Here is a 26,009-nt window from a genome sequence, read left to right as displayed (position 1 = left end):
CACACGCACACGCATGCACATACACACACACACACAATTTCCCTTACCATGTAGAACTGCAGTCGATAATGCCTCTTGACCAGACTCAGCACAAACATGCAGAATCCTAGTTTGAGGAGGGAAGAGGAAAGAAGAGCAAAATGAATGACATTCTGTATTTATCTTTGTCCCAGTTATTTCATTTAGCTGTGTTAAGTGGTAGTCCTTTGGCTGATTTCCTGGCAGTAGTTAACCAGGGCACAATTCTACAGCAGAGCAATAGAGTTGGTTATTCAGACAGGCAGTCAGATGGAAAAAATGACTCCTTTAAAGACAATCAAAGGAAGGCAATATTCTAAAAGATTGCAGATGACACTCAATTTAGGACACTGTCCACCGGAAGCAAATGTTTTGATTCTAGAGAAGGGGCCAATAAATAACCATCAGGCCAGCTGCCTGTTGTCACAAATAAAATTTTACTGGAACACAGCCATGCCCATTTGTTTACACACTGTCTAGAGTTCCTTTTGTGCTAGAACAGCAGAAATGAGGAGCTGCAACAGAGACTTATGGCTCCCAAAGCCTAAATATTATTTGGACCTTTAAGAAAAAGTTTGCCATTTCCTGTCCTAAAGAATAGTCTGGCAGAAGAGGGATCCACCTGGTATGGGGTCAAAGCCACCCTTTTATCTCTCACAATGACCCATATGGTAGCAAAAAAATCTGCAGGGCCCCCAAAAGAAGCCTGCCAAAAGAGAGCATGTCCCTCTTTGTCCAAACCCCTGATAATTCTCTGCAGGGGGCTGCTCTCAGGCTCCCAGGCATGCTTTCTGACTAGCCTCAATGTGAGCAGATCTCTTGGCAATGGATTATGTATTTTAGTAGCCAGGTGTCATTTACAGAATCAAGGATTGCTATCAATAGCTGACCAAAAATAGGTCAGACTGAAATTTAGGTCAGAGCAAATTTGTCATATGCATCAAACTGGCTTTAAGGGCAACTATGAAAAATACCAGCATTATTAGAACTAGTACCCAGAGTTAACTGAATTTGAATTAACACAGCATTTTACTCTTTGTCAAGCTTTAATGTATCTGATTATAGTCAAACAGTAAGTCTGCTGTTTAACCTCTAGATTACAAAAGATCTGGGTTCAAAGATAAAGCTTCAGCTCTTCGGAAGTCACAGTCTTTTTAAACCCAAATCTGTAAATGTCCACCACACTGCAGCGTCTCTCACGCAGCCTCCTAAGATGACTCCCTGAAGATGGCCACTTGTTTGTATACACAAGATTCTGCGTGGTCTTTGTTTCAGTCACACCACAGAATCTCTGCCAATGGGAAGTCAGAACAGAGCTGTGCTATGCTATAGCACAAGGACAGACGGTATAGACTGAAGTCCCCACAGCCACACAAGCCCCTTTGTCTCATTTCTCTTATAAATAAGGGCTGTCACAGCTCACGTGAGGCAGAGCCCTCGCTTCTGCTTCCCCCCACATTCAGTTACCATCATCAAAACTTCACATTAACCAAGAAATTTCCCAACTCCTACTCAGAAGACATACAAAAACCAGAAGACAGACACAAGAACTAGTAAAACTTCTCCATGCTTACCGATTAGATAGAGGGTAAAGGAAATGAATCGGTGGTATTTACTGAGAATCCTCAAAGGCTCCTCTCTCTGGACCAGCGTGAAGAAGTAATCTGTCACTGTTTCACCATAGAAGAAATAATTTACACACAGTAGAAAGTACCTGTAAATGAAGAGAGGTCACTGCCACAGCGCAGCACACATGGCCTCTCTTTACAGCAAAGCTGCCAGAAAGGCCCAGGACCACAGCAGCAGTCCACCCCATTCTCAAGACCCCAGGGGCACCTCTCAGAGGGACAAGCAGACCACAGCTGCCTGTTCTCCAGTGACAACACATGTGAGAAATTTATCTAGAAATTTGTGGCAGCTTTCATTCACTTCATTTCTCACAAACATGGGACTAGTGTTTTGCCCCTTTTACAGAGTTTTCATGCCTAACCCAAGAACAGGAAACCGTAAGATGACCCTCTAGCTCGTGCCCCATCCTGCCTCCCCCATCTTCTTTCCACTCTTCCCAACAGGAACCCTGTGTGCACATCAAAAAGGCTTACTGTGGCTTGGCCCCCTTTCTGCTCTGCTCCTGTCTTCCTTGCCTCAAACCACCTCTTCACTTTTCCGTTTTTTTCACTTGTTTCTCAAATACTATTTTCCCCATAAAACCTTGCACAACCTAACATGACATCTGCCTTCCATGCATTTATTTCTGTTCTGCAGTATTTGCCCATTTCACTAAGTAAATAATTATGCTCCATCTCAGAGTGCCTGCCACCCTCTCTGAAGCCTGGCTGACACATAAATCTCTCACTAGCATCGACTCTTCACTTGCTTATAACCTCTCTCCTCAGCTGGAGCTCTGGGAAAGGCGAAGGCATGGCTCGTACCTGTGCAGCCTTGGTGATGTTTAGAGAGGGGCAAGCAGCTAATTGTGAAAGTTCAAGAACTCTCATATTGAGCTTATTTTCTGTTACATGAAAAGCACTTCATTGGAACAGTGCTACAGTCCGGGGTCAAACACCTTAGTATGTTAACAAAATTTAGAACACTATTTTCCAGCTAAGAACAGCCATAAGAGAGACCCACATCTTCAGGCAGACAGCAGGCACAGGCCTGGGTGGAGAGGCAAGGCAGCTTGCACTGTGTTGATGGGGAAGCACCTCTGCAAGAACATGTCCAGCCCAAGTCTGAGTACATCTGCTCCGCTGGCCATGACTGGGTATCTGAGGTCCCAAACACTTGACCCCAGTCTGCCGAGTCACAGAATCAAGCCTGGAGCTCCAGCACAGTGGGGCAAGGAGGGGCCGCATCTGCCCCAAGGCTCCTCAGCACGGGGACACGCTCTGCTCACACACTACCACCTGAGCACAGCATGGCCAAAAAGGCAGAGTTTCAGATCAGGATCAACACCCATCTATTCTATGGATGTTGACTTTGTTTTAGCTTTAAGCCAGCCAGGCCCTCTCCCAGGAGGAGGAGAAGGCAGAGTTTCTCTGAGGATGCAGAGCCTCTGCATGCAGCCATGCTCCTGCTCTCTCTGGCACCTAGGGCACCTCAGTCCCAAATCCACAGCTGGAAAACCACTGTTTTAAGGATGAGGAAAGCAAGTTCCAGAGATAGCAACACCAGCACTGACAACATCCAGGTTGCTCTCCTAGGAGGCCGATACAAGAGCCTGAAATACACTGGTCTAGGAAACGGGGGCACTGTGCAGAGTCTCTGGAAACCAGGCACCAAGGCAAGCACGGTCACAGGTGCAGCCAGGCTGGATTCTTCTGACTTCCTACCAGACTCCAGGTACTACTAAAGAGTCCTCACAGGTCAGCCACAGCCTGTGTAGTTATGAAACATTTGGGCTGCAAAGGTGCTGTGGGAGTCTGTGGCTGTCATTCCCTCCCACCCACATGCCTGTAAACACCTACCACCAAACACTGATCATCCAAATCTAATCAGGGTCCCAGTGGGGCTAAAGATCTTACCAGCTGAGGGTTCTGAACCAGGGCAGGTCATAGGAGTGGTAGACGTTGTAACCAATAGTGATAATCTCGTGGAAACACTTAATCTGAACACACATCACCTGCAGGACACAAAATGAAAATACTTGCTAACTTCTCAATTCTTAGAATCTTTGGATACAGGAACTAACAGGTCGCGGGCCTTTAAGAAAAACCATTCTATTTAAGAACAATGTCAGTCCTACAGTGGTTCTGCTCTCCTCTCCTCCTCTCTTTCTCACCGCACCCCACATAGCAATGCAGCCCTTTATGTCACACAGTGTCTCACAATAATACACACTCCTGAAGCTTCAATTCATTTTTTTTATTGTGGAACCTCCCAGGACTCAATCTCTTCCCCTTTAGACTTCGAATAGACATACATGAAAAGCCCCAACTACTGTGCTCAGCTGTCAGCTGTTGGTCACCTGACTCTGTCCATGACAGTGGGAGACTAGGAGAGAAGCACTGTGGACTGGGATTTCTTAGTAGAAGTTCTAAGCCCATTAGTGGGGCCCCAGGAAAACAAGGAGCAAAACAAGAATCACACTGAGTCAGAGCTGGGATCACAGTTTCATCAAACTGCTAAAGGAATAAAATCAAATTTTAAAATTAAGAGACATCTTTAACCACATACAACTGGCCCATGCCAATGACCCTCCAGTTGGCTGGTGAAAGGTGACAAGTCACAGGTATTCTAAGGCAGATGTGGTCTGAGGAGCCTGGACCGGGCACTGAAGGTGACTGTTCTCACCAGAAAACCTGAAGGCCAGACTGAAGTAAATGCAGGCAGCACTTACAATCATCATTAACACCAATGGCCCCAGGTAAATGATGACGAAGAAGAAAGCAATCATGGCCAAGGTCAGGATGCCTCTCACCCACCAGTTCTTCCATCTAAGTTAGAGAGGAGGGAAAGGAGAAAACACGTTAGGGGCCCTAAGAGAACCAAAGCTCAAATCTGAGCTCTCCCTGAGGACCCTGACTGAGGTCAAGGCATTCCGGGAGCAGCTCTTTCACCTGGACAGAGGCACCAGCCACATGCTGGCAGGAGCAGGGCCACTGTAGCCATTGCCGCACCCACTCCAAACTCGGCAGGCACTCCAAGGACTACAGAAAAATACACCCACCTATGCCCTCAGGCAGCAATCCTGAGGGAAATGCAGTGCCCTCTGCTTCTGTATCTACTTGGATGGCTTCTGCAGCTGTCTCTATCCAAAGAAAAACCAAAGAACACTTTTCCTGCAGCAGAATCCTACACTGCTCTACCCCTGCATCATTACATTGATAACAGTGTTAAACCATGATAATAATAGCTATCACAAACATTCACCTGGCACTTCTAGTAAAGACTTTACATGTATATATGTAAATTTGAATCCTGGGAGTCTGGCTCCAGAACCCATGCCCTTAACCACTGCACAATACAACCTTTCAAAGAGACGCATGTGAGGGGGGCAGACAAGAACACTGTAGACAATGTTTTGGGTCTTATAGTTTGTGTTTTTAATCTACCCACATAGCTGGTGCTGGAGGGACCAAAGTCTCAAGGGACCAAAATTTTAACCCCAGATTCACCCAAGTTGAGATGTTCCTCAATTCTTCCATGAGAATTTAAGGGATGTCCATAATAGATGTGTATAGGAGAGGGAAAACTACACTTTGAGCTAGAAACTTGGGCCCCTCTGTGAAAAGCAGCCCACCCATTAGTCACACCTCAAGGGCCATTTCTCTTCACATGCTGTGTCACCACCACATCCCTCTGTCCACACTTTCCCCCTCCTTGGACTGCACCTCTCAGCCCAGCCTACACCCTACCATTCAAGGGACAGATCTTTCCAGGCTGTGCTCGTAGTTGCTGATACGCACTAGATTATACTCCATGGAGCCCTAGGCAGAGGCAGGGGACACTGTGGCTGATCCAAGTGGGCAGGCCTGCCCCAAACACTGAAACAGAATTGGGCTCACACCATAGGCTGTGGACTGAGAGCTCTGGGTCTTTCTTCTGTGGCACTTGGACACTGACCCCCAATAAGCACTTGCATCATGAAGTCCATTACCTTGAAGACAAGTTGGAAAGGGCCCGGTTGAGGACCTCTGGGGTATCATCTGCAGAGGTTGATATGGGAGCAGCTTCTGCTCGGCTTTCACTGTCCGATGCAGTCTCTCCATCTACTTTTATTTCTGACTCTGATTCCTACATGGTAGAAAAACAGAAGAGGAAAGGGTCAAAATGGCAAGTAGGATACTGAGAAGCATATGCCTGTCATAAGAGACCTGTGGGAAAAGATCCCAGGCAGGGCTTGAAGACCTGGCCCAGTCACATGACAGAACAGCAATCCTGACCCTGCTCTGACATGTGGCAAAGTGGCCAGCTCTCTGCTGGAAGAGGGGCATCTGCACTGAGGGAGGATAAGTTAACTGCCAAGATCTGCTTAATCCCCCTTCATTCTGGGGAGCAAGGGAAGGAACAGTCTGGAAAAGGGAGAATGGAGGTCTTCTGTAGCCAAAGAATGCAAAAGGTGGCTGTGACTGGCTTTCATAAGGGCCTCATCCTTCACCCTGCCCTCCTGCAAGTATGCCAGGTTTACTGCCTATAAAGGTTCGGCTGCAGGCACCTAAAAAGACCCACTCTCCACCAAGACCTAAATCATGCAGGGAGCAGTCCCTGCCCTGCCACAACGTGCTATGGATCCAGAGCCATGAGTGGGTCTGGCCAGGCTCTTTCAGGGAAAGCTGGATGTGCAGGCTACTGCCCCCCACTGGATTCCCCAAAGTCCACAGCTTTACTTCCAGACCACATGAGGGCAGCCCAGGAGGAGGGGAGCCCCAGTCGGTATGGAAGCCACGTAGTACCACTCACTGGAGTCAAGGCTTCACCAGGACTGGTACATCCCTGTCCCTCTCCTGCCACCAGGCCCAGCATCAGCAGACCCTGCGATTTCACTCAACAATTTGTCACCCAGGACCTGCCATGCCAGGGAATGCCCGCACGAAAGCACTGTTTCCCAGTTCACAGGGGAGGCCAAGGAGCAGCCTGCTCTGAACGTTAGGGACCATCCTACTATTCAGAGCACTTAGTTCTTAGGGGAATTTAGGATAGGTGCTGTGAGAAGTAGAGGAGAAATCAAATCACTTAGAAAGAATCTAATAATACTTCATAGTATTTGTATAGCCCTTCACAGTTTTAAGACAGCTTCCCGTACCTGTGAGAGTAGTTTTGTGAGGAAGGGAAGGAAGGCAAAAGATTCCTATTTACAAATGAAAAAACAGGAGCTCTGAGAAGTTCAATGGCTGGTCCCAATCTCCTCTTAAACCAGGTCTTCTGACTTCATTGTGTTCATCCCACCAGACTTCTTTTTCATTTAAGCATCTTGGAATCCCTTTTATTTTTCAGTAAGAAATTCAGAATGAAGTAAACTAGAAATGGCAGAAAGATGTTTCACTCCATCTTCAAAGATTTCCTAACATACATGTGCAAACACAGAAACAGTTACTTATTTTTTAAAGTTGAACTAACAATTTGTATTTCCCTATTATTTGAAATGAGCACCATTTCATATATTTATCAGCCATTTGGATATCTTCCTTCATGAAGTATCTCTCAAGTCACTGGCCAGTTTTCTACTGAGTTTCCTGCCTTGTTTTCAGTTGTATGAGTTTATTATACATTCCAGATTTAAGTACTTTGTGTCAGTGACATGTTCTCTCACGCTTCCCTAACCCACACCTCACCCCAGTCATTCACTCACTTAACACCCAGACCATCTCCCTTTCCCCCTTCGCACTGGACACAGTGGGGACTTAAGGGAAGATTTTGTAACTGATTGTTACTTCCTAAAGATGAGGACCGTGGCACCTTGTTCTCAGGACATCCTTGTGCCTGGCACACAGCAAAATACTTACTTATGGATGGAAGGAGGGAAGCACAGAGTTAATTCCAGGTGTGGTAGAGATCCCCAGTCTTACCTCCATGGTAACAGCTATTTCTAAACCTACAACTGTGAGAACACCACAAGACAGAAGGCCCTAACCAGTGCTCCTGAGACTGGTGATACAGAAGAAACAGCTGGCTTGGGTAAAGGACCTACAGAGGTGGCCCTGGCCCTGGGATCTGAGGCAAAGATGATGGGGTCACTCTGCCACAGCTGAGTCATGTGGCTCTGGACAAGTCCCACAAGTGTCTCCTTACTTCAGGATCCAGAAAGGGCCCCCCTTACCTGTGGGGGGTTCCCTGGAGATGCAAACTCCCACCCAGGGCTGTGTCCTATTCCACCACCCCAAGAGGTTTTGAAACACAGCAGCACCTCCAGCATTATCCCTCTTCAGTTAGGCTGATTGAAGACCAAGGCATTCAGAACAGCTTCCCATTCTTTATGTTAACCTTAATACCCACACTCCCCGACATCATCAGTGATAATGAGGTAATGGCATGGCATGATCTCAGTTTGACCCCTGAACCAAGGGTCTTCAAACACAAGCACCTGGGCCCCACCAAGGCTGCCCAGAGATCCTCTCCAGAGGCATCCAGAAGCCACAGTGATTGAGATCGAGGACAGCAGGCAAAAGGCACATGCCTGTACATGAGCATACACACTCACATGCATGCGCACACACAAAGAGGCCCCAGCACAAGGTTATTTTTAACTTATCCATCCTGTCGTCAAGGAGACTCACAAAGGCTCTGGTTCCCCAGGCAAGGAAAAGCAGGAAGAAGCCCAGAGAGAGCCCCTGCAGGGGAGGGACAGGGAGCTCTTGCTCTGGGCTGTCTTCCTGGACCTTCCAGGCCCTTTTATGAACATTAGCCCAGCCTTTTGTCCAGGAACATCCCCGTACCAGATTTCTCCTTCCTTGCTAGGAAGGGGTGAACTAGACAGAAGTACCTGAAGCAGAAAGAGTAAAAGGGGATATAGAACTATTACAAAGAGGTTGTGGTTTTTGTATTAACAAGACGTCAAGAGACCAGGGATAAACAACTAAGAAATGAGGTAAATGCCCTGCCTGAAGATTAACTTTCTAGATTTTACCTGCCTCTAATCAAGTACTCCAGGGGCCTCATCCCTGGCCACACTGAATAAGCATTCCCAGAGCCCTCACCTGGTGGCACCCTCTGAGCAGGAAGATTAACACCTATACAGCCAGCCACTCTCGCACACGCTGAAACAGGGCTGAACAAGGCAGAAAGGCAAATTCTTGGGCCAAGGGCAAAGGACACAGCCCAGAAAGACCTAGATGGGGAGGGGACAAGTCAGCCAACTCTGTGGGCTCCTGGCCCCCAATCCCCACCCAGGTGTGACTGTCACAAGGGAGCAGGCCAAGGGAAAAGAAAGTTCAGAGAAAATGGAAGCCTCCAATGTTCTGGACTCCCCTTGAACGCATGGGCAAAGACCTTACACTTGGACACTAGGACTTCCTCTTGCGCTACTTACACCTGAGTGATGGAGGCCAAACGCTGGTGACAGCTTCCACCGCAGACTCCAAAGGAAGCAGGGGCCTAGAGCCCAAGTTCTCACTCAGAAGAAAAGGGGCACATGCTGAACCAAGAGTCAGAGGTGTGGAGCATGTTTACTGGTTTGCTCCTCCAGGAGAAGGCAGATGCAAAGGAAAGCTCTCTCAGGAGGCAGCAGCCAGGTAGCAGAGCAGAGTTCAGGTCCTGGCTCCAGTGCTCCTTACACTCTGCTGAGGCCTCCACTCTCTATCCCAGTGGGGAAAGGATCCCTCATCTTGGATGGTTGCTGGGATTATTAGACACAATATCAATGAAAGTCTATGAAAACAATAAAGGGACTGAAAAGCAACACCCCTGCCCCAGCCCTGGCCGCCTGACCGCAGCCCCAGGACGGCAGCATACCATGGCAGCATCCAAGGCACCTTCCCGGGAGGGTGGAGGGAGAAAGAATGGTGGCCATCAGACTTTGCTGGGTCCACATTCTAACCAATTATGTGTGCTCAGCATCTGCCAGCCTGCCTTCCTCTTTCATACCTTCCATTCATCAAATAGGCAGCCCCAACTCAAAAATGATCCACTTTCCAAAGCTACCATGGAAGGTGGAGGTTCGAAACAAAGGCAGCAGTCCATACTGATGCTCCCTGAAGTGGGCTGTATGCAATGCAACTGGCAGTGTGGGAAGAACCATTAGAGCCTACTGTTATTGATCTCATTCATATTTTCTTTCCTGTGTGTGCTTTATGATAGACCTATCAGTGCATGCACATAATGGGGTAAGCTGGTTCAAGCTGGGGCACATGGTTAAAACATCACATTCATGTTGGACACAGTGGTATCGAACCCGGACGTGTATTTCCTTATGCACTTACACCTTCACCAGGCTCTCCCCCGCCCAGTCCACTGACATGCTCCACGACCTTGCAGGGATTATTAACCTTGTCCTTTGTCCTCTCCCCTGATGCTGGTTACAGGATGGGGTGGAGGGGATATGAGCTGATAACATCTATGTTGCAGAACTGGTTCCAGATGTGGGGTCAGCATGAACCAAGACCCCTCAGGTGGCTCCAGAAAGGTGGGGTGGGCACACAACTCCAAAAAGTTTCGAGACCTTTCCAAGTTCTGCTCTAATTACATTCCTTTGCCATCCTTTGGCTGATTGTTAAGGCAGATTTGGGAAGGGTCCCCTGCCTTCTCATAGGACTGCCCTCTGATAATAAAGCTTCCTCTACTTCAATAAACCGGATGACTCAGAGACTGGCTTACTATGCATCAGCCACATGAGTCCAGATTTGGATGTTCAGAAAAAATGTGCAGCAGCCCTAGGCCTCTTGTTTCCAACTGCACTGAGCAGTGCCTGGACCACAGCTGGCACCCAAACATTTGTTGAACTACTGAGCTAATAATTATTTCTACTTGAACTGCCATGGACCGAAGTGCCCAGATGGCACTGAGAGTGTACAGAACCCAGTCTGATTTCCAGCCCGTGCACCAGGCCTCCTGCCCCTGCCTCCGCAGTGGCCCTCACAGCAGGAGCAGACTAGTAACCCCATTCCTGTGCTCCCTGCTGCAGGGTAGGTCTGAGGACCCAGGTCAGCTCCCTGGACCATGCAGGGTAGCAGGGAGAGGCTTCAAACTGTCTCAGCCCAGCTCCCAGGCTTCTCTCCTCCTTCCTTCCTTCCTTTTTCACTTTTCATCTCATGGGCTGAGATCACAGGCTAAGTGGAACAGATCCTGTTTCTCAGATTCTCAATTACCACCCATCCTCCACAGTCTCTCAGCCATTTCCCAAGGGGGTTGTGGTGCTGGCATAAACAGGAAACAAAAAGTATTGCTTTAAAAGGAAGGAAGAAAAGCTCCCTCCAAGCCTCTTTCCTTCTGGATCATTTAGACCCTACAGGGAAAGGGAAAGCACTTAGGGTGAAGGACACATGGTTTGTTCTGGGTGCCAAGGGCTCAGTAAGACCTGTCAACACTTTTGGAGAAACCCATGCTTAAAAAAAGGCTTCCCTACATGCCTTCCAGGGCTCCTCTGCCCCCATCGCTGCCCAGAAGCCAACTGAGCACCAACCTGGGGCTCCCTAGAACCAAGTGGGGGCTCAGAAAAGCACAGAAGCCTTCCTTCTACAGAAGCAAGAGGAGGTAGCAAAGGAGACCCCGAGGGAGCAGCAGGCTGGGAGAGGAGGTTTCTTGTGGTAGGTTTGCGTTTCCTGGCCTGGGGAGGGACCTGGCTGAACTGCAAACAGCACTTGTAGAACTCACTTTCACTATCATTCTCTAGGTAGAAGACCCTATCTTTTCCCACTCCTCTTTAATTCTCAGGATGTCCTGAAGGCCTGCTTTGGGCTGACCACACAGCATCCTTCTGAGCCTCCCTTTTGGTCATCGGCCGGTGTCAGGGGCCCACTCTCTGACCTTGCAATTTCTCAAGACTCTGCAATTGACACCCACAAGGGGCGATGGTCAAAGCTTGACAAAACAAATGTGGCTGTAGCCAGGTGGACAGGACCTCTTGGCATTGTGCCACCCGGGATCCAGGCAGATGGAACCCATGTACCCCCATGCCCCATTTCTTAACCAGATGCTACTCAGTTTTGTACAGCTTGCTGAAGAAAATATATTAATATTCTCTTTATGTTTGCCTAAGAGGAGTGAAAAACTAGGGAAAGAAACTGTACCATCAAGTAGGCTTTCTTTTTTTTTCATTTTCAAGGAAATTTCATTAAAGGCAGAGCTCCATGCACTTGGCTGGTTATGCTTCCAAAAACTCTGTCCTCTTCACTAGCACTACATCAAATTCCTGTTTCATTTACTGAATGACTCCAGAACTTAAAGTCTGGCATTGCTTTAGATGCAAATTACAAACCTTGTCCTGGAGGAGCCATCAGGCTGAGCCTAACCTTTCCACCTTAAATCTTCTTGATCAAGCCCCTTGTGGCAGCTGCCAGGGCAATCAACTCCCCCACTTACAGACTCATGCCCGGGAGGGAATCTACCAAACACAGGTTTATCCTTAATAAGAGTGTCAGGGACTTACGTGTCCCTCTCCCTGAAAAAGCTGTGTGTGCGTGTGTCTCTGTCTGTGTGTGTCTGTGTAGTGCTAGGAACAGCAAAGAAAATATTTCTAGCTTTTCTAACACTAATCCCATTTGACAAATTCAATTGTCTCAACAGCGGATCAAGTAGGAGGAGGAACCCTACTCAGAAAGCTTAGAATCATCCTTAATATGGCCATACCCTGTTCTCCAAAAGCCTTCTGTCTATTATGTGCTCTACAAAAAATGCATTCAGCAACTCCACATAGACTGCTTTACGTAAAGTACCTCCACAGGTAACTGCTCTCCACACCAAAGAGCTCCAGAGAAAGGACACAAAAAGACACCTGTGTGGGAGATTCCGCTTTTTAAAACCTCTCTGGCAATGGACCATTTCACCTCCAGACAATACTATTTACAAGGGGCCTCAGGGACCTTTGCAGAGAACACATTACTGATGGCCACAGGGTCAGACAGAGCTCCTGCAAATGGACAATTGGTCTCAGGATGTCCAGCAAAGCCCAGTTGGGAGCTGCCCACTTGTTCACCATCCCCTTTCCTCCCACCTCCTCTGAGACCTCACTCCATGGAACATCTCTGTCCCTCCTCTGTCCTACCTAGCCATAGGCCATAATTTACAAACATTTAAGCAGCCTCACCAATTGAAAGTTTCTGGCAACTCACCCAGTGCACTTTTTTCCCCTGCTTCACAGGTGAACCTTTGGGAAGAGCTGTGGGCACCCATCCCCCTACCTCACTGCACATTCCTCAAACCACAGAAGCCACATCACACCCAGCCATGTGGCTGACACTCTCGTCAACAATGACCTGATTGCTAAACCCATGTGCTCTGTCTTCCTCTCCCTGAGTCCGGAAGCAGCTTTTGATGCTACTGCAGAGAAACACTCTTCCCCTGGCTTCCAAGCAGCACATCCTTGTTTCCCACCTGCCTCCTTTAGCTGGCCTTCTCCTTGGCAGCTTCCTCTTCCTCAGCCTGTCCCTTAATTTGGGGGCTCCACAGCATTTCATCCTAGGCGCTCTTGTCTCCTACTACCACTCCTCCCATTCACTCTGATGCCTCCAGCTGCCTCTTCTTGAACTTCAGAAGAGAAGTTCAGAACCCATACACCCAAATGTACTAGATGTTTCCCCGTGGGTGTCCCACAGACACCTAAAATTCTCCACGTATCCAAAATCACATCCATTTCCTTTCCCCTAAATTCTCAAGTGAACAATGTGGCCATCACCCTTGGTGCCTCCACCCTCAGCCCCTAGAACCATCTATCACCAAGTCTGCTCAGGCTCCGTCCCAAACAGCTTTCAGCCCCATCTCCCTCCCAGAGCCTCGGGAACTCCCTTAACTGAAGCCAACATCATCTCTTACTGGGGTAGCCCAGCTGGCCACCTCACCTTCAGCCTGCGCCGGCTCCTACCTCCACTCTACCCTTTACATTGCACAAGGAAGGACTTTTCCAGAAGGAAAATCTGATCATGTCACTCTCTGACCTGAACTCCTTCCCAAGCCTCCCTGGTCTCAACAGAGGTGATTTTCCACCTGTGGTAGCCTAAAGGACAGACCAAACTACAGGGTAGGGCTAACCTCTTTTAAATGGTGTGCAAGCTGCTCTGAGATCAGGGTCTTGTCTATCCTTTCAGCCTCATTTCTCACAGCCATTCTGAACTACAGCCAGTTCCAAGAACAAGTTGCACTTTCTCACCTTTAGGTCTTTTGCTCATTCTGTACCTACGTAGACCAGTCTCAGCAAACCACCCTCTGTGGATACTCCTCTCTCCTGGCCAATTCTAATCTATCATTAGGATCTCTCCAAACCTTCCCCAACTGCCTGGGTGTCCCAGTGGCCCCGTGTCCTTCCTCAAGAGCACACCCCACATTACATGGTCTCCTCCTATAGACGATAATCTCTTTGCAGGGAGCATACTGACTTCCTCACCATGGTACCAACATCTGGCGTGATGACTACAACAGAGAAGACAGTAAGGGGGTCTCACCATATCTGCTTAAGCAGCCTCAACTGATCACTCAGAGAGGATCCAGGGTTCACTGAATTCACAGATCGCTGGGCAACATACAGTTGAATTCAGCAGTTTAACATATTCTGCACTCTGAAAAGCACTATATAAGGCATTTCAGGGTTCTAGCCCATTGTCCCACTGTCCATCTCTTCTTTCTTAGACATCATAACAGAAGCCCTGGTGTTTAGCTGGGCTTAGAACCAAGACCACAATCTCCAATTCTGGCCAATAAGATGTCGGCAGAAGTGTTGTGTGTGACTCTAGCATCCTTCTTCCATGTTGACTGAAATGTGAACACGCTAGTTGGAGCTACAGCAATCATCTTGGCCTAGGAGGTGAAAACCACCTGTTACAAATGACAAGGCAACAAGATGAATGGACAAAACCATGAAAAAAACCACCTATGGAAGACAAAAGCAGCGTGGGCCCTGGGCTGCTTACTACATGAGAAAGGAAAGAGCTTCTACCTTGGTAAGACACCGTTATTCTGGGTTTTCAGTCACTGTGGCCAAATGCACCCCAGGTGATATAGGAGTGAGGTAGAAAGACAGACATGAGCAGAAGGCAAAGGGAAAGACAAGGTTCAAGGGAAAAACTGCCAAACCCTGATCAGGTAGGGGAGTCCCACACGAAGACTACAAAAAGGCTTTGCAGGGAAATAACTTCTGCCTATCAGGACCAGGCTAAACTGGTCCCAACCAGATCCCAATTCACACCATGGAATAAACCTAAGAAACCACATCTCATCATAACCTCAGTAAAATAAGATTACAGTTTTGCTGCCCCCTCGACCCCCGTGGGCTTTTCTGTGTGCACTCTGGGAAAGGACATGTGCACTGAGAGGGATAGCTATATAAATGGACCTGTCAATCAAATGGCCTCACCTTGTCAGTCAAAGAAGCCTCCTAACCAGAATGTAATAAAAAGGCCTCTTGACTAACCTATCAAGGCATTTGTCTACCTTAACTCTGGCCCACTCCTCCCTTGGAGTGTCTTCAAATAAAACTTTCCCTCTGCTTCACTACTATGTCTCTACTTTTAATTCTTTGTTACAGGGAGGACAAGAATTGAGGAGAAAAACTTGACCAGGGCTCTAAAAAGGCACCAGGATTTGTGACAGAGGCATGACTGAGGAAGAGTTCAGAAAAGGAAGAGGAAACCTACCTGAACAAAAGGCTTTCTAATTCAAACAGACACCACTGACTGGGTCCCAGCCTCAGTTTATTTAGATGACACAAAATGAATGGGAGTTCTCCTTTCTCCCCAAGCTCTCTTGCACCTTCCCCATTTAAGCCTCTCTTGGAGCAAATGCATCTGTTTACTAAAAAAAGAAGCAGGCTGTACAACACAGAGAAGACAAGTAGTGATTCTACAACATTTTGCGATGCTGATGGGCAGTGACTGTAAAGGGGTTTATAGGGGGGACCTGGTATAGGGGAGAGCCTAGTAAACATAATATTCTTCATGTAAGTGTAGATTAATGATAACAAAAAAAAAAAGAAAAAAAGAAAAGGGGGATTACTCCCTAACAGGATAAAACTAACTGTAAATCAACGATTAATGCATGCTTTAAATATCCTTAATTTTGATCATTTAAAGGGTGTCAGATGATCGGCTATGGAGGCACATTTTTCTGATAATATTCCTTTCTCTTAAAAAAAAAGAAAAAAAGCAGTTCCTGTGTGGTGACCTCCAATGAGTTCTATACAATGGTATAAAGGGCATATCAAAGTGTGGGCAAAGGGTCTGTTTGTGTTTATACAGAGGATCAAAGCCTAATTTGGCTACCCAGAAAATGAACTAAGATACGATATGAAGAAGAACTTCCAACATCAGCACTCTCTGGAAGACTCATACCAGAAGATGATCATCAAAAAACCTCAACAAAGATCCAGGCGCTGCTACAGTTGTAGTTGCCTTCATCCCACCAGTTCCTGGACTTGTCATTGGAATGAAGAAGGAGATATCTAAGCTGGCCTGTGCATACAGTAAAACAACAAATTTGACTGGATCTATATGTTGGAACTCAACCAAGAATTAGGAGAAGTGCAAGTTGTAGTGCTCCAAAATCTTACAACTACAGACTATCTACTGTTAAAAGAACATATGGGATGTGAACAGTTCCCAGGAATGGGTTGTTTTAATTTGTCTGATTTCTCTCAGACTGTTCAAGTACAGTTGGACAATATCCGTTATATCATAGACAAATTTTCACAAATGCCTAGGATGCCTAACTGGTTTTCTTGGTTTCACCGGAGATGGCTGGCAATTACAGGTCTGCTATGGTTATGTAACTGTATTCCTAGTATGTTAATGTGTGTGCGCAATTTAATTAGTAGTTTAAAACCTATACATGCTTAAGTTACTATACAAGAAGATATGTCAAAGAAATAATCAATCTTCCCATGTTTTCTTCCATCTGCTACCTCTATAGCTTTCCTTCTTCCTTCCTAATTACAACCCTTAAATAGAACTCGTGTGTCATATCGAATTTACCAAGTATCATAATTCTTCCAAGTGGTAAAGATACCTCAAGATAAATGCTGGGCATAGAAGCCACAGGGCATAAATCTGCAAAGAAGTAAAAAGCTAACCTTTTCAAACAATATGGCCTCTCTCTCACTTACCAACTTTCCATTTCCCTGTATGGCCCCAGAAGATGACTGGTTAGCCAGAGACGGGTAAGATTCCTCAACAGAGGAACAACCTAAGACAGGCACAGTCGCAGGGGGGCCATCAGGTGAGAAATTGGGGATCAACAGAGGTGAGGCTTAGAACCTCACCCCCCCTATTTTGAGAGAAATCTTCTGCATCTGTGGATGTTTTATTGCCCTTGTCTAGCTTGGATTAACACATAGTCTACAGGCACACACCTGATCATACATTTGCTCTCTTACAACACTAAACTATGTTTTCTACCTTTATCTTGATCTATCTACCAGTTCAGCATTTTATTAAAAATAATAATAATAATAATAATAAAGGGAGAAATGTGGGATTCACATATAAATCAAGTATAAAAATCAAACGAATATTCATATTTGACCTGATTGTTTATAGTTCATAATGCATGATCAAAACCAAAAGTTTCTGTGATATGACTGCCCTTGTACTGCTCACCATGTAAGAACTTATTCACTATGTAAGAATTTGTTCACCATGTAAGAACTTGTTCGCTATGCTTCAGAAGATTGGAGACTGACAAAAATTAGGCTTGGGGTGGATTAATGATTCTGCACTGAGCATTGACTCCCCTATACAGAATTTTATTGTTGTTAACAACCATTTGATCAATAAATATGAGAGATGCCCTCTCAAAAAAAAACAAATAAATAACTGAAATAACATTTGACAGAAAAAAAAAGAAGCATACAGCTCTAATCTAGGACCAATCATCATCTGAACACATTATTTAATTCAGGACAAAGACTACAGAGGTGGGAAAATCGCCTGTCTCCTGGGAGGTTCTGCACATGGTTCTGTTCTGATGATATCACTTGTTTTTCCATTGTCCTCCACAGTTAGAGCATGAACACCAAAACCTGAAATCCTGCTGGAGTCCAATAGGCTCTCTTCTTGTCTTCAGCCTTACTGGGGAGAAAGTGAATTTTTTAAAGTTTTCTCTTTATTAGAATAAGGTCCTTCCAAAGAAGAAAGTATCAAATACTACCCCAAAATCTACTAAGACGGGAAAGAAAAATAAATTTGCAATCTCAGAACTGGGCTCAAGTGTGCTCCCTCAACTTCTGCCAAAAAGTGGAACCAGGACTGGTACTAGGTTTCACATCTGATGAACCCCTAAATCATAAATTACCATCCAGTACCTTGGCTTGTTGTCACCTATCCCCAACAATGCTCACTAAAGGACTACTAGACAAGTGGACATGAGAGTTATGTTCCCAATGCCTAATACCCCAACACCACTGCCCCTGTAAGTGGGCAAGCACCCTGAGCTGTTTACAGCAGTGTTATATTATATTGTCACTTTTTTTGGTATTCCTGGTCATAACCAATAGTCATGCAAACAAGTGCCAATCAAATAAATTCCAGTATTTCTCCCTTGAAGAACAAGAAGTTAACAGTGTTCTCAATCCCAAAATTGTCCTATTAGTTGTAGAAGAAATTATGAGAGCAAAAATTTTTCTTTTTTTTTGATAAATCATGATGGATACGTGTGAAAAGATGAAAGAGAAAATGAGAAAACCATTTAAGAAATAAGATTCTGAATGACCAAAGATGAGACAATTTGAGTATTAAAATAACTAATAATAAACTAAAAGTAACTTAAACACATGTATATGAAAATCTGTGAGCTTATACTGGTAATTCTAAGAACCCACCCTGGCCACCTCTGAAGGTTGCTGGGATACCAGATCATCTCTTGAAAAATAATTAAAGAGCTTTTATTACAATGCTATAGGGAAAATGGAAGTTCCATAGCCAAGATCCTAATCTACTCAGCAACTGTTCACATGTAATGATATAATACGTGGCCTATGGTGCAGGCACATGCTTGCACATGCATTGGCAATAAGCCATTATCGCCTGTGTTGTTATATATATAAAGAGCTCTGCACGGGACTCGGAGCAGAGCCTGGAGCAGAGACAGAGATGGACTTGCTGCATGTAGACTTGACAGATGATGCTGACGTGATCCTAGTGCTCAACCTGCCACAGGGAGAATAAAGCTGGATATAAACCCTCTTCTTCCCTCCAATGATCCATTGTCTTTATTTGGTTTCACTGAATCCAGAGTGAACTTGCCCAGAGCCAGGACCCCATCCAGCCCAGAGCTACAAACGCACACACGGGAACTAATTAAATTATTCTCCTTTGTCTTTGAGAAGTTCCTTTAATAAAAAGTTTTGAAAAAGAGCCACTTAGCTGAACTCAAGTTGCTTTCAGACACCCAGCATCTCAGCAGAGAAAAATTCAAGTAGCCTCAGTGTAATGTCTCAGGCTCTGGGAACTAAAATGAATTTGGAAGGACCAAGGGCAAGTTGCCCCAGATGTGCCATCCATGACATGCAGATTATTTCAGAGCTGAAAACAATCAAAGACTTAGAAAACAGAAAGAAACTTTGACCTTTCCCCTAACTGCCCAAAAGAATTTAGATATGCTCCCTGAAGAGAAAACTACCACCGTAGATAACATTATGTGAATTAAGTGTGGTAGACAGAGACGGATGTGGCTAAGTCTGTTAAAAATTCCTCTCTCTGTCCCATTGTTTCTGGGTGGCATAACAAACATTTGTTTACCAAACATCTTCTCTTTCATTTTCCCTTTTCCTTTGAAGCCTCAGACCCCTGCCCCACTTCTCAGTTCAGGATGACATATACACCACACTGTTCCTGACTGTTTTTGAAATCTCATGTTTATGGATTCCTAGTCTGTGTGCAATTAAACTTTGTTTTTTTTTCTACTGTTAATCTGTCTCATGTAAATTTGATTCTTAGGCCAGCTAGAAAAATCTTTTAAAAAAGCACAGGACAATTCAGAAGCACTAACTGAGGGAGACACAGCTTAACAGTAACATACACACACAAAGACTTAAGGACTTTGGTTGACAATCACCAGTTCACAGTTCAAGTAACAAACAAAATTAATGCTATTTGTTCAAAACTAATGCTATTTGTTCAAAACAAGACAACAGGCCCAAAATAGAGTTGCTTATGATAAGCTCCATGTCACCTAACCAAGAATTAATCTTAAATCTTAGGCTGTACAAACACAGGTATGGTCTAGTTAGCACTGGCCAGACCTTACCTAAGGGTAAATACATGCAGTACAGTGGTTAAAACAGTACAGAGACACAAGAGGAGCAAGACCACAACAGGAATAGATAAAGCAACCAAAGGGGCTGAGCCTGAGGACAACTGGGAAATGAACGTGCATTACTGCACTGCTAAAAATAAAAAGGTAGAAACAGGCTTTATGTCCCTAGTCAGGGAAAATTATTATGTAAATCAAGGTAAGTCAACTTTCTGTGTACCTTTTAATAAGACAACTGTAAACACCAGGTAGCAACATGAAAAGGCAGGATAAAAAACTGTTTATACTGGGTTTTAGATACATTATCAGACTGGACCCTTGGTGACTCTGGTGGGCTTGGATCAATCCTGCTATTGTGCACATTTAGTGTTTTACTATGCATCTTTGGTTCCCCCTTTTTTTATTATAGTTCCTTAATTATGTTTTGGGGCAATCTTTTCCTCCCCCACCAGGTGTAAGCAAGTAATTTAGACCTAATTAGAGCACTGGGCTCCCTTGACCACAACCACCAGGGCAGAGGTGAACACATGAACAAATCAGTGACTCCCCGTGCTTCTTCTGGAGCCCCCAAGAAGGCAGGACTGTCCATGGGAATTTCACATGATGGATAATCTTGCAACCAGGTAAAGCCTAGACGTGAAGCCAACATGAAGGACAGCCAAGAGATGGAGGGAGACCAAGGCTTGGTGACATCTGAGCCCCTAGATTAAACTAGGCCTGAAGCTACAGTTCCCTTGGTCTTTTAAGTTACATGAGCTAATGGATTCTGTGTTCCCTTTTAATCAAGTTTGAGTGGCTTCCTGCACTTAAAACTAAAATAGTCTGTTTTCTTCCTCTCCAGTCACATCTGCTCTGTTCTTCCTGCCCACACTTCCTAAATGCTGGTGCTCCGCAAGCTTTTATCTCTACACCACACCCTTACGGAGTGATCCATTGCCATCAGCCTCTCTTCTATGGATCCATCTTCCATAACACTAGTTATGTCCTCTCCTCCAAGCTACAGCACTACATTTCAATCTGCCAAGACACTTCAATGTCCAACCTCAGACTCAACAGCTCAAAACTAATCACCTCCTTTCCCTCCGACACTAGCTCTTCGTTCTGCTTTTCTTGAAGGCCCTAATCTGAGATGTGCTCCACAGGGAACTTGATCCTCACCAGTCTCCAAACCCCAACTCTACACCTCATCAGTTCCCAAACTCCATGACCCTAGTGTTGCCGGCAGCTGCGTCTGAGGAGGTCTCTCCCAGTGCGCTATATGAAACCTCAACCCATCAAAAAAGAATTTCAAACAGATCAGATAAGTTAGGTAAGGAAGGAATTAATGAGAAAGAATAGTAGCGAATGGCAGCATCCATGCAGGAGTAGAAAGCAAGGGAAAGGAGAGAGAAAAGGAAAATTCAATGAACTCCTGCTTGGCATAGGGCAAATCCCTTGCCAACTCCTGAAGCCAGGGTCACCTGGTGGTCCAGTGTTCACTTGAATCTGCACAGTATGGGAACTAAGTCCCTACCACCCCAGGATCTGAGGGAGCCACAGAACATTGGATGGAGTGAGATTGTTTTGAGAACTTCTCAAAGCAAAAAAAGAGATCTTCAAGCAGGCTACTAAAGAGCATGATTGAATAACTGCAGTCCTGTCCAGGTCACCCAGGCAACGGGAACTTGCAAGCCCAAATCAGAGATCTCAGCAGCCCTTCCCTATTTGTTGTCTTAAGTAGAACACAGAGACAGAAGACTTATTTAAGTCTAGAAAAGTGAATGAAACAGTTAAGTAACAAAGATGTTTACTACTGGGAAAGATGTTTATTTCTTAATAACCTCCCAAGAGGCTTGGAAGAGTGTGGAGACAAAACACTAAGATGAGCAGCAGGAAGGCTTTATTTAAGGCAAAATACTCAAAGAAAGGGGAGTCTGGGCAGCCTCAGAGAGAAGGTGTGCTTAAAGGCTTAGGATTTGTGTCTTTTAAGGATTTCAAGAATGGGGTCTTTTAAGGATTTCAACAATGGGGTAAAGGACCAACGGAGTGTAGGCCTGACATGAGGTCTCATGATGTCTATTTCTGGTGGGGGACTTTATGTCACCATCCACAGTCAGTCCCCTAGATATTCTGTAAAATAAACAACACAAGGAATTTATTGACCCTATTCTTCTCCAAGATAACTGTTACCCTCAAGCAGCAGAAACATACCGTTTAGAACTGCTTGCCTGCCTTAAAATAGGGCTGGTTATTGGCTAATTACCACAAAATATGTTAGGAATCTTACCTCCTAACTCCCTGGTTTTTAAAATGGAAGCTGAGCCTTAAGACAGAGTCCCCTCTGTTCTTACTACACTACTAATATCTTAGCATTTTTTATCAGAGGCCAGAAAAATTAATCATGATGCTTGTCCCATGTCCTGCTCTACTTCACTATCACCACTGGGTCCTTCCTTCCTCCCACTGCTAGTAGCCTTGCTGAAGTCTGTACATCAACCCTTCTCTATTACACCGGCCTCCCAACTAGTTTCCCCACTAATTCTTCCCATCTCTACTTTATTCTCTATACACTTCCTGATTGATCTTCATAAAGCACAGCTCTGATTACACCCCTTCTCACTCATTTTTGCCTGTCTCCCACTCCAGGTCCTCCATAATCCATCTGCTACACTCTGCATAGACCATATTCTCCAACCCAGCACAACTACCCACTGGCCCTGGTTACATCCCCACCCTTCCCTCTTCTCCCCCCGTTTACTCCCTGCCTTTTCTCCTCTCTGCTCATCTTTCAAGTCCCATCTTAGAAGCCACTAAGACTCCTCAAGTAAAGTCTTTCCTGATTCCCATCTACAGTAGACAGAAATTAAAAATGCCCCTTCCCCAAAATAAGATGTCCTCCTAGGAATCTGTGAATATTAATTTACATTGCAAAAAGTGTGATTAAGGTATGAAAGGAGGCATTTATCCTGGATTTTCCAGTTGATCCTAAATGCAACCTCCTGTATGCTTATGAGAGAGAGGGAGAGGGAATTCTGACACAGACACACAGGGAGGGCAATGTAAAGACAGAGCACAGCAGAGCAAGAGACACAGCCACAAGCCAATGAATGCCAATAACCACCAGAAGCTGGGAAGAGGCAATGCATGGAATCTCCTGTAGAGACTCTGAATGTAGTGTGGTCTGGCTGACACCTTCTTTTCAGCCTTCTAGCCTCCAGACTGCAGAAAATAAATTTCTGTTGTTTTTAAGCCACCTAGTTTGGGGTCACTTGTCAAAATAGACCCAGGAAACTAATACGAAGATCCTTCTCACCACCTCTATCTCCTCTTCCAGTAAGTTTCCCACAACTTGTTACCTGTACCTCCCTCATACCATTTGTTGCCTTTTGTGTTTGTCAAGAGGGTACTTTCCATAATCTAATTTAGATTTCAAACTCATGAAAAGTAGGGACTGAAATGACTTCACATTTTGTGGAATATAAAAACAAGCAAAACAGAATGAACGGAACAGCAGTAGATTCAGACACTTAGAAGTGACTGGTGGTTTACCATAAGAGAGGGGCTGGAGCAGGGGAGGGTGAGGGGGTTAAAGGGGCACAAAAGTTCTCAATCATTATATAAGTTGGTCACACAGATGGCAGTACAGCATGGAAAATACAGTCAATGATTCCGCAACATCTTTCTACATTGACGGGATAGTAACTGCAGTAGATGGTATGAGGATTTAATAATATGGGTAACTGTTAAACCACTGTGTTGTATATTTGAAACCAATGTAATATTGTGCATCAATGACACTCCAAGAGGAAAAAGAAGAAAAAATGAAGCACACACACAAAAAGTAAGGACTGCCCTCTTCATCTTTGTTTGCCTTGAAAGCTCCTTGCCTTGAATGTGGTAAAAGCTCAAAGAGTATTTTTTTTAACTCACTGAATTTTAATCAAATTCATCAGCCTTATCTACAAGGCCTAGAATAATGGCATGCCAGCATTTTTGTAGAGAAGACAATCCTAGGGCTACAGTTATATAAATGCAACTAAGACTGTAAGAGCTGCATTTTCAGACCTTTCCAAAGGTTAATATGATAGGGGGGAGCCCCTAGGGGACACCCATAAAACCCAGGGTGGTAATGAATTTCATTTCCAGACAGCAACTAAGGTGTTGCCAGGAATAATGACTCAGTAGGCAGAGTTCTAATAGAACTTTTAGAGTTCTAAATGGTTCACTCCTGCCCTTAAGAATGTATAGGTTTGTGCACACTTCTACCCATTTCCCTTAAATAATGGGAAATGTTCCAGGCAGAGAGAGAATACATCCGTCTGCTGAGCTAATCAGACTGCATACTGGAAGTCCTCTCCTAATGCTAACACTTCAAAGCACTACCCTCATATTAAGAAACACCTGCTTTATTCTTCATAACATCACTACCAACTAAAATTATTACCTATTTGTCTATCTCCCCCACTGGAGCATAAGCTCATGTGGAAGGGACTTTGTTTATTCACTGCTATATCCCCACAGCCTACAACACTGCAACAGGCTTATGAGATGTCCTCAACCCCCGGGCCAGATGGATTTACCTTGGAATTTTATCAGACATACAGAGAAGACATAATACCCATTCTCCTTAAAGTTTTCCAAAAAATAGAAGAGGAGAGAATACTCCCAAACTCATTCTATGAGGACAACATTACCCTAATACCAAAACTAGGCAAAGACCCCACCAAAAAAGAAAATTACAGACCAGTATCCCTGATGAACGTAGATGCAAAAATACTCAACAAAATATTAGCAAACTGAATTAAAAAATACATCAAAAGGATCATACACCATGACCAAGTGGGATTCATCCCAGGGATGCCAGGATGGTACAACATTCGAAAATTCATCAACATAATCCACCACATCAACAAAAAGAAAGACAAAAACCACATGATCATTTCTGTGAGATGTCCTCAATAAATGTTTCTTCACAAAGGGAGGATGGGAGCAAAGATGACAGGTTAAGGAATAACTACGGAGTTCCCCAATTCTGAGTTTGTCTGCTAAAATAGCAAGCCTAATTATCACACCACAGTCCCAGCCACTTTGCACAAAATGTCCACATCTCACTGTGATTATAACAGACTTTTACATACAGGTTCTGTAAGTGGAAGGAATGTTAAATTCTTAAGAATGTCATAAAGATGACCCATCAAACATCCAGGAGTATAGAGGTGAGTACTAGGAGAAGGGAATCTTAAGAAGCTACTGACTGCTTTCTCTTTCAGAATCCTTGCAAAAAGGAGATAGCTGCCTCCTGCAGTTCGGGCTTCCAGAAGCTGAACTCCATGCCAAGTTGGTTTCCGCTCTAAGCAAGATAAAGGCATCAACCAAAAAAGTAATTACTCAGCCTCTTAAATACAAATGCAATAGCATGAGCCCCTTAATCTTCACACTGTGAACAGGCTGTTGTCTCTCTACTCAGCTCCGTCTTGGTTGAAGACTGAGGTCTGACGAATAGAATAAATTCTAATGCCTCAGTCACTTGATATCAAGGAAAAACCTGCTAATCAATAGTGAAATTTCTAGACAACCAAAGCTTACCTGCTTCACCAATACAACAGAGCTTTCTTTTAAATGTCTGGGGTTGCAAATCTTCTGCCCAAGCATTATGCTGCACTGCTGCAACACTTTTGCAGGACCTTATCCTAGTTTCCTTTGTTAAACAGAATCCAGCAGAGTAACTTTTAAGGCTCTTACTGGTTTTATCTAATGATTCATGAATCAGGCAGCATCCATTCTAGCAGATAAAAGGAGCTCCATGGAACTATACAAAATGAAAGACTCTTACAGGGAGAAGACAGTGGGGATAAGGAAGTTACACAAGACAAAAAACTGGATTGGTGATTGCAAGATCATTTTCCTTTAGGGGAGGGAAGGGGGTCTAACAGGCAGGATCCCTAATTAGTGCTGGCCAGAAGAGTCCTGACTGGAATTTGCAGTTTAACATTCCATTTCTGGGAGAGCAGAAACTGTAATTAAGTCTCAGTTTGGTGAGATAGGACTTAAGATAGGACTTAGCATACACAGCTGCACTTTGGACCTGTTGTGTCCTCAACATGTAGAATCTTCATTGCTTTTCTGCCTGTGCAGAGCTTATGATGGAAGAGGCTGTCTGCCCCAACCATACAGACTCTGGGCTT

The 26,009-nt window shown here is 44.9% G+C and overlaps 1 protein-coding gene across 3 annotated transcripts in view; it reads right to left on the bottom strand.

Annotated features, from left to right (window-relative positions):
* Nucleotides 1-26,009, bottom strand: part of CDS2 (CDP-diacylglycerol synthase 2) — a 69,142-nt gene that overhangs the window by 8,608 nt on the left and 34,525 nt on the right. For 2 of the 3 annotated variants that reach the window (XM_017662343.3, XM_073236891.1), the window contains exons 2-6: nt 5,618-5,754; nt 4,358-4,454; nt 3,543-3,640; nt 1,593-1,732; nt 48-106 (exon numbers count right to left, since the gene is read on the bottom strand). In XM_017662343.3, coding sequence (XP_017517832.2) covers nt 48-106; nt 1,593-1,732; nt 3,543-3,640; nt 4,358-4,454; nt 5,618-5,754 — 531 coding nt within the window. Of the gene's footprint in view, nt 1-47; nt 107-1,592; nt 1,733-3,542; nt 3,641-4,357; nt 4,455-5,617; nt 5,755-6,763; nt 6,941-26,009 lie in introns of those variants that run through there. The other variant, XM_017662344.3, reaches the window with a different exon arrangement.

This window comes from Manis javanica, chromosome 5 (assembly GCF_040802235.1).
Source record: "Manis javanica isolate MJ-LG chromosome 5, MJ_LKY, whole genome shotgun sequence".
Classification (NCBI taxonomy): Eukaryota; Metazoa; Chordata; class Mammalia; order Pholidota; family Manidae; genus Manis; species Manis javanica.
Note: the sequence above shows the minus strand (reverse complement) of the source record. Positions and strands in the feature narration are given on the sequence as shown.